The sequence below is a fragment of the Callithrix jacchus genome, chromosome 13, assembly GCF_049354715.1.
Source record: "Callithrix jacchus isolate 240 chromosome 13, calJac240_pri, whole genome shotgun sequence".
Lineage (NCBI taxonomy): Eukaryota > Metazoa > Chordata > Mammalia > Primates > Cebidae > Callithrix > Callithrix jacchus.
Window position 1 is genome coordinate 43,996,717 of NC_133514.1, and position 12,258 is coordinate 44,008,974.

The 12,258-nt window shown below is 48.1% G+C and overlaps 1 protein-coding gene across 24 annotated transcripts in view; it reads left to right on the forward strand.

Annotated features, from left to right (window-relative positions):
• Positions 1–6,511, forward strand: part of SLC20A2 (solute carrier family 20 member 2) — a 124,097-nt gene extending 117,586 nt beyond the window's left edge. For all 24 annotated transcript variants that reach the window (XM_078347639.1, XM_078347633.1, XM_078347644.1 and 21 more), the window contains one exon: positions 5,028–6,511. In XM_078347639.1, the coding sequence (XP_078203765.1) occupies positions 5,028–5,192 (165 nt within the window). In that variant the 3' untranslated portion in view covers positions 5,193–6,511. The remainder of the gene's footprint in view (positions 1–5,027) is intronic.
• Positions 6,512–12,258: the final 5,747 nt, after the last annotated feature.

A 12,258-nucleotide genomic window follows, 5' to 3' on the forward strand; every position in this document is an offset into this window, starting at 1 on the left:
GCACTCCACTGGCGCCATGAACATGAGTCCCCTCGGACTCCCCAAGAATCTTCCCCAGCTTCACAGATGAGGAAACTGAAGCAGAGGAAAGTTAAGTAACGTGCCTGAGGTTACACAGCCAGGGAGCCGCCCAGCCAAGGCACCCACGTGGGCGGCGTGGCCAGCGCCCTCCTCCCCGGCTCCACCTGGCAAGCATGAGGGAGGCAGGCAGGAAGAGGTGCGCCCACTACCCGTTCATTGTGAGTTTCCTAATGTGGGTTATTTAAAACTTACCAGAGAAGCACATATTCACTGAAATAAACAATATAAGACTATAGGGAATGAAAAGTGACATCTTCCCTGAACTCCATGTCAGTTCCATTCACTGTGGTATGTAGGAGCATGGAGGAGACACATGTCACTAAATATATTCTTTCCAAGGACACAGGTTTGTGACTTTGATCAGTTATCTTTTGGAATGCTTTTAAACAGATGTAATGCCATCTTTTTAATGATTAATCTACCCTTAAGCAAGACTGCTGAAGGCAGGCAGACCCTTCCACACCAGTTGAAAGAGCTTCCACACCAGTCGAAAGAGCTTTTCTTTTTTTTTTGAGATGGAGTCTTGCTCTCTCACCCAGGCTGGAGTGCAGTGGCGTGGTCCTGGCTCACTACAGCCTTTGCCCCCGGGTTCAAGCAGTTCTCCTGCCTAAGCATTCAGGGTAGCTGAGATTACAGGCATGTGCCACCACACCCAGTTATATTTTTGTGTTTTTAGTAGAGACACAATTTCACCATGTTGGCCAGGTTGGTCTAGAACTCCTGACTTCAGGTCATCTGCTTGCCTCAGCCTCCCAAAGTGCTAGGATTACAGGCATGAGCTGCCGTGCTCAGCCTGAAAGAGCTTTTGAAAAACCACCATGGGTTTGGTTTTTCCAGCTTGCTGCTGTTTAGCTAACTGTATGAGCAGTCTAATCCATACGGATGTTTACTATATACAGTGTTGGAATGGACAATACTGATTTTGCTAATAACACTATAGGAATAGATGAGAAGTATAAAATGCTTATTTAAAAAGCCAGACTCTCAAATTCTCTTGACGTGTGATTTCCCCAATACTGTATTGATATTTATAGCATAATAATGCGTAACTAAGAGATTTATATCCAGTTTTTACAGCAAATAGATGTATATGTTATTATCCTAAGATATCTGTACAAGCACGTGATAAGTTTTGTTTCCTTTGAGCTGGTGATGGGTAGTATTAGGATAGCTTGTTGGCACATAAAGCAGGTCTCCCTGACATGGGCCTGCAGTGGGATGCCATCTGTAATAGGTCACAACTTGGATTCTAGTCAGTTTGTCTGATATCACTGATCTTGGACTTCTGGATAAAGTCCAGAGCTATTCCCTGTGAGCACTAAGGACAGTCTCAGCTCTCAGGAGCTTGCAGTGCAGTTGGAGAGCAGATGGCTCTCATTAGAGTCCAAATAATAGAAGTGCTGGGGAGAGTTCACAGTTGTCATTACCCGGTAATTCTTACTCTCTCATATCACATATTTCCCTTGCACACAACAGTCCCCAAATGGCAAATGTGGGATGAACTATGAGAGCCGTGGGATGGCGTGAAGAATGGGGCCCTCTGTGAATGAGGCCATGAATCTGGAAACATTCAAAGGGTATTGATGTCCACATAGAGTCATAGTTGAATTGGATGAGTTTCAGGATAATTACCTGTGTTTGATTTTTAAGTTTCTTGCTTACAGCCATCTAAGAGAAGGTAGGGAAACTGGGGACTTGGCAGGAAATAAGATGAAAACTATTGTTTAGAATGAGTTTTTGAATTTATCTAGGTATATGTTATTGATTTAGGCTTCCTTCTAAGTGTAGGTGGCCAAGTGCGTAGATTTGTTTTGTTTGAGACAGAGTCTTGCTTTGTCTCCCAGGCTGGAGTGCAGTGACAGAATCTTGGCTCACTGCAACCTCCGTCTCCTGGGTTCAAGCAATTCTCTTGCCTCAGACTCCTGAGTAGGTGGGGTTACAGGTGTGCACTACCACACTCGGCTAATTTTTGTATTTTTAGTAGAAATGGGGTTTTGCCGTGCGACATGGTGGCTGTAATCCCAGCACTCTGGGAGGCTGAGGTGGATGGCTCACCTGAGGTCAGGAGTTCGAGACCAGCCTGACCAATATGGTGAAAGTATTTTCTCTACTGAAAATACAAAAATTAGCCTGGTGTGGTAGCAAGTGCCTGTAGTCCCAGCTACTCAGGAAGCTGAGACAGGAAAATTACTTGAACCTGGGAAGCAGAGGTTGCAGTGAGCCAAGATCACGCCATTGCTCTCCAGCATGGGCAACAGAGCAAGACTCTGTCTCAAAAAAGAAGAAAAGAAAAGAAAAAGAAAAGGTATATAGGAGTATGAAGAATTTGAACAGTTACTTAGAGCAGCATAATTAGTAAGTATGTATAAATTTTTACCCTACTGATCATATGTCTTCCTGTCAAGCATCATGAAACGTTTATAAATCCTAAAGTCAGAAAACCATGATAAAAATCTCTATAAAACTTTAAAAACTGGCCTGGTGTGGTGGCTCACACCTGTAATCCCAGCACTTTTGGAGGCCGAGGTGGGAGGATTGAGCCCAGAAGTATAAAACCAGCTGGGGCAACATCTTAACCCTGTCAGTATTTTATAAAAATTGAAATTGCCAGGCGCGGTGGCTCACGCCTGTAATCCCAGCACTTTGGGAGGCTGAGGCGGGTGGATCACGAGGTCAAGAGATGGAGACCATCCTGGTCAACATGGTGAAACCCCGTCTCTACTAAAAATACAAAAATTAGCTGGGCATGGTGGCACGTGCCTATAATCCCAGCTACTCAGGAGGCCGAGGCAGGAGAATTGCCTTAACCCAGGAGGCGAAGGTTGCAGTGAGCCAAGATCGTGCCATTGCACTCCAGCCTGGGTAACAAGAGCAAAACTCTGTCTCAAAAAAAAAAAAAAAATACAATGATAGCTTTCTTGAAAAATAATAAAAACCAAATGTGTGTGTCTGTGAGTGGATACAAATAGCAAGACCTGTGGCAACCAAAGCTATGCTAAGTTGAAAATTCATATATATATATTTTTTGGGAGACAAGAGTTTTGCTCTTGTCACCCAGGCTAGAGTGCAGTGGTGTGATTTCAGCTGACTGCAACCTCTGCCTCCTGGGTTCAAGTGAGTCTCCTGCCTCAGCCTCCTAAGTAGCTGGGATTACAGGCCACCACCACACCCAGCTAAATTTTGTATATTTGGTAGAAACGGGGTTTCACCATATTGGCCAGGTTGGTCTCAAACCCCTAACCTCAGGTGATCCACCTGCCTCAGCCTCCCAAAATGCTGGGATTACAGGTATAAGCCACCATGCCTGACTGAAAATTCATATATTTAAATGGTTTAATTGATAAAAGAGAAAATAAAATAACCAAGTATTAAAATTAGGATTTTATAAAAAGTCCAGTACAATAAAAACAGAAAACAGCTTGTAAGAAATATAGAAGCAAAATGAATTAAAAACAAAATAAGAAGGGGAGAGGACAGTAGCTGCTAATAAAATAGTAGATCACATCAAGGAAAAGAGGGAGGGAATTAAGTTGGGAAGGAGGAAGACATTGTAACAACAGATGGAGAAGAAAATTGTTTCCATTGGTAAAGAAAGCACACAGCTGTTAGCTTAGAATTTGAAAACCTGTGAATTATTTTCTGCAGCTACACACATGACAAAGAAATACTGACCTGAGAAGTAGAAAAAAGTGGAAAATCTGACCCAGAACAATAGGGTGAAATTAAGGGAGTTCTCCAAAAACAATTGTTCTCACCTAAAAAAGCAAAAAGGTGCTAGGGGTGGGGCGGGGGAAGATACTGCTGACTAGATGAATTCATTAGCATCTTTTCGATTTAAACAAACAAAAAAACAGCTCTTACATGATATAAACTTCCCCACAATGTAGGAGGAAAACACAAAACTAGAAAACCTCTCCCATTTGTGCTATAGCGTACACTGAATAATCCTAATACCAAACCTAATTTAAAATATTACAAACAGGCTGGGCGCGGTGGCCTGTAATCCCAGCACTTTGGGAGGTCAAGGCGGGTGGATAACGAGGTCAAGAGATAGAGACCATCCTGGTAAACAAGGTGAAACCCCGTCTCTACTAAAAAAAATACAAAAATTAGCTGTAATATATATATATATATATATATATATATCAATGAAATCTATGTTTACCTATGAATATTAATTGAAAAAATCTTCAAGCAAGATGCTGATAAATGGCATCAACAATATTTGGCCAGGCACGGTGGCTCACGCCTATAATTCTAGCCCTTTGGGAGGCCGAGGCGGACAGATCACCTGAGCTCAGGAGTTCGAGATCAGTCTGGCCAACCTGGTGAAACTCTGTCTCTACTGAAAATACAAAAATTATCCGGGTGTGGTGTCAGGTGCCTGTAATCCCAGCTACTAGGGAGGCTGAGGTAGAAGAATCGCTTGAACCATGGAGGAGGAGGTTGCAGTGAGCTGAGATTTTGCCACTGTACTCCAGCACTTTGGGAGGCCGAGGAGGCTGGGTCACTTGAGGTGAGGAGTTTGAGACCAGCCTGGCCAACATGGTGAAACCCTGTCTCTACTAAAAATATGAAAATTAGCCAAGGGTGGTGGCATGCACCTGTAATCCCAGCTACTGGGGAGGCTGAGGCAGGAGAATCACTTGAACCTGGGAGACAGAAGATACAGTGAGCTGAGATCGTGCCACTGTGCTCCAGCCTGGATGACGCAGCAAGACTCTGTCTTGGGGGGGAAAAAAGAACTATATAAAGAGCTATATGCTGAAGAGAAGAATCCCCAAACAATTCTACCTAAAATCTAAGCCATTTTAAAAGCTGTAACAAATGTAGGGGACCGGGTAATGCTGTACTAGAGCGTGTTTCTGAGATTAGCCTGTGTACATTGGTTGAGTGTAGACTTTGTGGCTCACCTGTTTTCCTTTGCAATGTCTGTGCTCCCACAGGTGGGTTCGGTGGTGGCGGTGGGCTGGATCCGCTCCCGCAAGGCTGTGGACTGGCGCCTCTTTCGGAACATCTTCGTGGCCTGGTTCGTGACTGTCCCCGTCGCCGGGCTGTTCAGTGCTGCTGTCATGGCGCTTCTCATGTATGGGATCCTTCCATATGTGTGATTTGTCTTCTTCCAGCTGCCAACAGCTAAAGGGATTGTCTGGTGTGAGCATGTGGGAGACATGTGCCCTCATGCCGCACACACACATCCTGGCTGTGCATGGCTCTCTCATGACCAGCTCTCCGCCTCCCTTCCAGGAGGCTCCATCCCACTGTTCACCCAGGCTGCGGAGACTCACCTTCCCAAGCTAACTTAACTACTGTACATAATAATATGTATTAAACTGGTATCGTGGTGATATAATGTGGTGCAGTTACTTATATATTAAATATCTATTGTATCCATAGAATAGGTAGCATTATTTCAAACATATTCAAGATGGGAGTGGAGATCATTGCCTAGAAGTCAATATTCAGTAAATCTTGTACATAGCTATTTCAATAGCAAATGTTAAGCCTTTAAAAGGAAAGCGTAGATTGGAAAATAATTTTTTTCCAAATGATGTTTTTCCCTTCTAATATACTGTAAGGTAACGAGCTTCAGGACAGGTGACATGACCTATCAGAGGCCACATGCTGTGGGATGACAGCAGGACGGGAGGTCACAAGTGCTTTCACTGAAGATTTGTTCATATACTGTGTATTGATTCTTGTGTAATATATCATCATTGCTTTTGTAAATACGTAAAACTGTAATTTTTAATGGTGTGCTTCCCTTATACTTTTTGGATCAGAGAATTTTGGAAAGTACCAAAGAAGCAGGGGAATCATTGGCCAGTGTTACATTTTCACGTTGTCTGTCTCCCCCTCACTGATCATACCCGCCCTGGAGCAGCGTGTGGCAGCGGCACCGTCACCCAGCATGCGCCACACCGTGGCTCCCACCAGCAGTGCCGCCGCCACCGCCGCCACACACCAGATCCTACCCCCCCTGCAGTGGCCTTTCCTTGTCATCAGAGTAGAGAATGCACAGGTGTCAGTGAGGGCGTGCAGCCGAGCACTACATGTCAAGTCCAGTGTCACTTTCCATCCCAGTTCTTGCAGCCCGAAGAATGGATCCTTGTCTCAAATGTCAGTGCAAGGGAGGCTTTTTCTGTGCTTTGACATTCTAGCAGTTCAGGGACAGGAGGGAGGGGGAAAGCCGGACACTGATGGAGTATTTCTCTGAGGCCCACGCAAAGCTGGACACCAGGCTCTACTCTAGCCCATTGGAGTCTCTTCTTTTTTGATAGCGGGAGGGAGGAGGTGCGACTAATGTTGGAGCCTGAAACTATGGAAATGCTGCTAAAACTTTTATATTGACAAACATTTTCTTGGTACTTCATTGTGATTTTTCATTAATCAACCATATTAAATTTATAATAAAAAATGCCCCTCAGAAGTTTGCCTCTGAAGCATTTTTCTCAATATTGATATTTTTTTCTTTCAGAGTTTCCACAAAAAACAGAAGCCATATAATTTGGTCGTTGTATCCTTTGTTGGTTTCCCTTAGTTGATATGATGGGTTTGTACAGAAAACACACATGAAGAGGAAACGGAGGCACAGCATCCCCGCCCCACACTCAGAAACCTGCAGTCAGCAGCTTATGGGGTAGTGGGTTGCCAGGTTCTGGGCTGAGGACTGAGTGGGGAAGTGCAGGTCTTATCCTTTGCTCAAGCAGCCAAAAACACCCCGACTTGCAGCTTCTGGAGGCCCCGAGGGAAACCCCTTAATCCTCTGCAGCGACCACAGCTTAACCTCTGACTCCCTTATGAGCTGGAAAGGAGATGGATGAGGTGAAGTGGCAGGTGCAAAAAAATGCATCTCCACTAAGAGCGCTGCCCTTTCTGGTGTTTAAACAGCACCTTAAGCCTCCAGTGTCCCACTTCAAGAAAAGATTGATTTTCCTCACAAATCTATGTAAGTAACAGCACAACACAATGCAGGTGAACCTTGTGCAGCCCAGTCTGCGGGATTCAGGCATAGTTCCCGAATCCTGCCTGAGTTCACCGGCCTCTTCCTCTAATAATGCAGAGGCCTCAAACAGAGGGGATCCAGCCTGCTGCCATGCGATTCTGTCCACGAGATCCCTTTACTCCACCTGAGAGAACTGTCAGGGAGGCCTGGAGACTCCTCCCTTTCCTGCTAGCTCACCACCCCTGTCCCGGGAGGAGGGCTGCCACCTGAGAGCCCCACCTGGCCTCTCAGGCAGGACGCTTCCCGGGGTGAGAGGGGAACAGGCCACACTCTCCACACTGAGCACTCCCGTGACAGCACAGGCGCCCAGTCCGCCTGACCAGCCGATCCCCCACGAGGGGAGTCATGCCAGCTGGGACCCCTGCCCCTGCAAGGAGGCCCCTGTGGGTGGCTGGGGGTGCTGCAAGTCACTGGCAGGGAAGCAGAGTGTCTGGGAGCCAAGCGAGGTGGTGAGAGGATTTGGTCTGCTGAGGCCAAGCATGGAGCATCTTCAAGCCAGAGGGAATGCCTGCAGGGACTCCCTGTCTTGGGCCACCAGTTCTACCCAGAGAATCTTGCCTGAGTTCACCGGCCTCTTCCTCTAATAATGCAGAGTCCTCAGACAGAGGGGACCCCGCCTGCTGCCATGCGATTCTGTCCACGAGATCCCTTTACTCCACCTGAGAGAACTGTCAGGGAGGCCTTGAGACTCCTCCCTTTCCTGCTGTCTGGGCTCCTCTGTGGGGGGCAAAGTCTGGATGCTGTCAGAGGAGTTTGAGTGTGCTCAAGCGATTCCTACGCTTCAGCCTCCCAAGTAGCTGGGATTACAGGCACCCGCCACCACGCCCAGCTAGTTTTTTTGGATTTTAGTAGAGATGGGGTTTCACCATTTTGCCCAGGGTGGTCTCAAACTCCTGAGCTCAGGTTATTCACCTGCCTCAGCCTCCCAAAGTGCTAGGATTACAGATGTTAGCCACTGCTCTTGGCCGGTAATAAACTTTTCAGCAAATATCTAAACACAACAGATTCATTTTCAACAAGATAATTTTTAAGCTCTCCCCACCTCCCCTTCTTAAAAGAAGCTGAATTTGAATTCTTAAGGAGTAGTGATCTCAAGCTGCAGAATAAAAACTTTAAATCAGCATCGTTAGGATGACAAGTAAAGATCTCTGGCCTCTGGGTTTATTTGATGACAGTGAGGTGGTGAAAAGGGCCTCTGAGGAGCTCTCGAAGTGAGTTTTGAGGCATCCCAGGTGAGGCTGTCGCTGGACTGCGCTCACCCATGGGAGACCAAGCTTGCTGTTGCCTTTCAGGCTTCTGGAGTCTGGCAGGACCAGGCTCAGAGTTCAACTCCTGCTTCCCTGACCCTCGGCCACTTTCATTGCTCCTATTAGAGCCAGTTTTCCTGTGTTCAAAATGGGCAAAGGGAGCCTCTCCCAGGAGTGTGAGGATCGGGGCATCGGCATGAAAAAGGGATTACCCCAGGGCCTGGCCCCAAACAGGCTCCCCAAGCAAGCATTTGTCCCTCTCTTGTGGGCGAACCCTTTATTTTATGGGTGATTCCCCTCAGGAGGATGGCTCTCAGGAGAGCATTAATGGGATGTGGAGCAAAGGGAATAGAAAACAGTCCACAGTTAGTTGAACAAAACCACTAGAGACAAGGACGCTAGTGAATGGGTTCTCTGCATGCTTGATGGGGGACCAGGAGACCTGGAGAATGTGGTTACATAAGCGGGCAGTGGAGCTCTGCTCTTGGATTAACTGTCACCCTCTTAAATATTTTTATCCTTTATTGTGTTGAAAAAACAATAGGCCAGCTGCAGAGGCTCATGCCTGTAATCCCAGAATTTTGGGAAGCCTAGGTGGGCAGGTCACTTGAGGTCAGAAGTTCAAGACCAGCCTGAACAACATGGTAAAACCCTGTCTCTACTAAAAATACAAAAAAAATTAGCGAGATGTGGTGGTGTGCGCCTGTAGTCCCAGCTACTGGGGAGGTTGAGGCAGGGGAACCGCTTGAAACAGGGAAGCAGAGATTGTCATAAACCAAGGTCGAACCATTGGACTCCAGCCTAGGTAACAAGAGCGAAAAACAAAAACCCAAAACAATAAAAGCATGACTCATATTATGAAAAAAAAAAGTCACCTATATCCCACCATCCCGCCACCACCCTTCTGAAACATTTTCATTTCCCCCCCTTTTTTTTGAGGCCCAGTTTCTCTCTGGTTGCTCAGGCTGGAGTGCAATGGCGCCATCGCGGCTCACCGCAACCTTCGCCTCCCGGGTTCAAGAGATTCTCCTACCTCAGCTTCCCGAGTAGCTGAGATTACAGGTGTATGCCACCACGCTCGGCTAATTTTTTGTACTTTTAGTAGAGACGGGGTTTCTCCATGTTGGTCAGGCTGGTCTCAAACTCCCGATCTCACGTGATCCACCTGCCTCAGCCTCCCAAAGTGCTGGGACTACAGGTGTGAGCCACCACACCCGGCCTGCATTTCCCTTATTTCACTGGATCTTTGAAGCACTTGGAGCTGGCTGGCCATGGCAGGCACAAAAGCCCAGAATGAGAAAATGTTTCGGGCCAACCCATCCGGGGCCAGGGCAGGCCAGGCTTCCTGGCCTTATCTGGCGGCTTCCTGGCCTTATCTGGCGGCTTCCTGGCCTTATCTGGCGGCTTCCAGTTCAGCAGCGGCCAGGCAGGTCCACAGCTGTGGTCTCCATAAAAGGGATTGTGGGTAGGCCCATGAGGAAGTTCCAGGAAGGAGCACTGTGAGAAGTGCTTAGGAGCCTAGGAAGCGAGGGTGAGGGCTCATTCCGCCTGTTTCTATAAAGGAAACCCGAGAATTCAATACAACTTTACATGAAGAGTTTCAGACTCAACAAGCATGACCATCTGCTCTCCGTGTGGCTAGAACAAAACCTACTTACACAGCAAAAGGGATTTTGGCCAGAATAAGATGGAGAATTTCCTTGCTTTTCCCAACACTTGCCATTCCGAAGTTAAACCAGACCCTGAATTTAGAGACTGCAATGAGTGGCGGGGAGTGGGGCAAGGAGGTCAAAGCAAGAGGAGCTTAAAGGGCTCCAGGCAGAGCACGACCAGGAAGCTGTGGGCATCTGTTTGGCAGCAGTAACAGCGGCACCTGGTGGGGTCGAGTTTAATTGCAACTCCACTACCCCATTCCCAGGCCTGGACGCCCTCCCCAGGTGGACCGCCAGATCCCGGGGAGGAGCCGGGCATACAGTGCCTATGCAGCGCGGGAATGCCGTGCCCCGTCCTTAACGTTTCCTTCCACGTGACTGGACCCCATTTGGAATCCACTTTTGCTTCCTACACCCTTTAATCCTTTCCGCCAGAGAAAGGAGTGTATTTGATAGGTACGCTGGGGAAGAAGGAACTGGGCTGTTGGAGTTAGCCCCCCTCAGAGCACAGGCGCGCCGCCCCCCTCGCCCCCTGCCCCGTCTCCTCCAGACCAGCCAACCTTGGCGGGAGGGAAGGCCTGCCCGGTCCGACACTGCCAGCGATTCACCCTAAGCCACAGCCTCACCAGGACTTTCTCAGTAGGAAAGGCCACATTCATGGAGGTCTATCCAATCACACCCTAATTTACTTTTTTTTTGTTTTGTTGTTTTTTAAGAAATGGGGGTGTCTTTAGCCCAGGCTGGTCTCGAACTCCTAGGCTTAAGGGCTCCTCCGGCCTCGGCCTCCTAAAGTTTTAGTATTCCCGGCGTGCGCCACCACGCAGCCACAATTTGTTAAAAGCTTGGCGGGGTCGGCGGCACTAGGAAGGGCGCGCGGGGTCTGAAAACACCCCTCGCGCTAACACACACGCCTGCACCCAGAAACAGGCCATGGGTTACAAGGGAGGCAGCACCTGAGCGCCAGCACTGGTGTGGTGGGCAAAGGAAAAGCGGCTCTGCTTCTCAAGGGCAGCCAAGGAAGCTGCATGCGGAAGGCCGGGCTTGGCGTGGGAACCTCGTGTGTTTACAGAGAACGCTCAGGGCGCTGCTCAGCTCCAGCCCTTCCCGCGCTAGAAGCTGAGGCTCAGAAAGGTAACAGCGAGCCTCGGAGGACAGGCACAAGAAGCCAGACGGAACCGCAGGACAGCACCATCGCCCTCTGTCCCTCGAGCAGACCCTTGGCATAGGACAACGGTCAGCGAAGCACCGCTACAACATCCCAGTCACTTACTGGGTAATTCGTATGTAAAATAGGATGCGTTCACTTAACATTTGGCTCACGCCTGTAATCCCAGCACTTTGGGAGGCCAAGGCGGGTGGATCACCTGAGGTCAGGAGTTTGAGACCAGCCTGGCCAACATGGCGAAACCCCGTCTCTATTAAAAATACAAAAATTACCCAGGTGTGGTGGGGCATGCCTGTAATCCCAGCTTTTGGGGAGGTTGAGACAGGAGGATCGCTTGAACCTGGGAGGCAGAGGTTGCAGTGAGCCAAGATCACACCACTGCACTCCAGCCTGGGTGACAGAGCGAGACTCCTCCTCAAAAAACAAAAGAGAAAAACCCCATGCTGGTTAGTCTCTTACCACAAGCAACACCCGTCCTCCTGTGTCACCCTCCATGGGGGTAGCCTTGCTAAGGGCGGAAGCCGGGACTTCTAACCAGCTCCACGTGGGACACTGGCCTGCTGTGCAGAGGTTGGGCCTCCACCTCCTCCAAACCACCAGTCCTAAGAGCTTTAGCCTGGTTACAGAAATAATGTGAAACTTGCTTTAGAAACCTGAAAAGTATACAGTAAATAAGGATATGTATAATTCCACCTCCTGAGATAATAAATATTAGCATGTTGGAGCACTCTCTCATATATCTGCATTCACATTTAAAAAATATATATATTAATACAAACCTAGAGGGATATCCTTTTTGTCCACTTCAGGCCATCAGTACAAATAACTTTGCCCAAGAAACAATGAGGCCTTGGGGTTTCCCTGCTGCCCCTTCCTGTCTGTCTTAAGAGTCTCACTCTTGTCACCCAGGCTGGAGTGCAATGGCAGATCTTGGCTCACTGCAACCTCCACCTCCCAGGTTCAAGTGATTCTCCTGCCTCTGCTTCCTGAGTAACTGGGATTACAGGCACCTGCCATCATGCCCCACTAATTTTTGTATTTTTAGTAGAGATGGGATTTCACCATGTTGGCCAGGCTTGTCTCGAACTCCTGACCTCAGGTGATCCG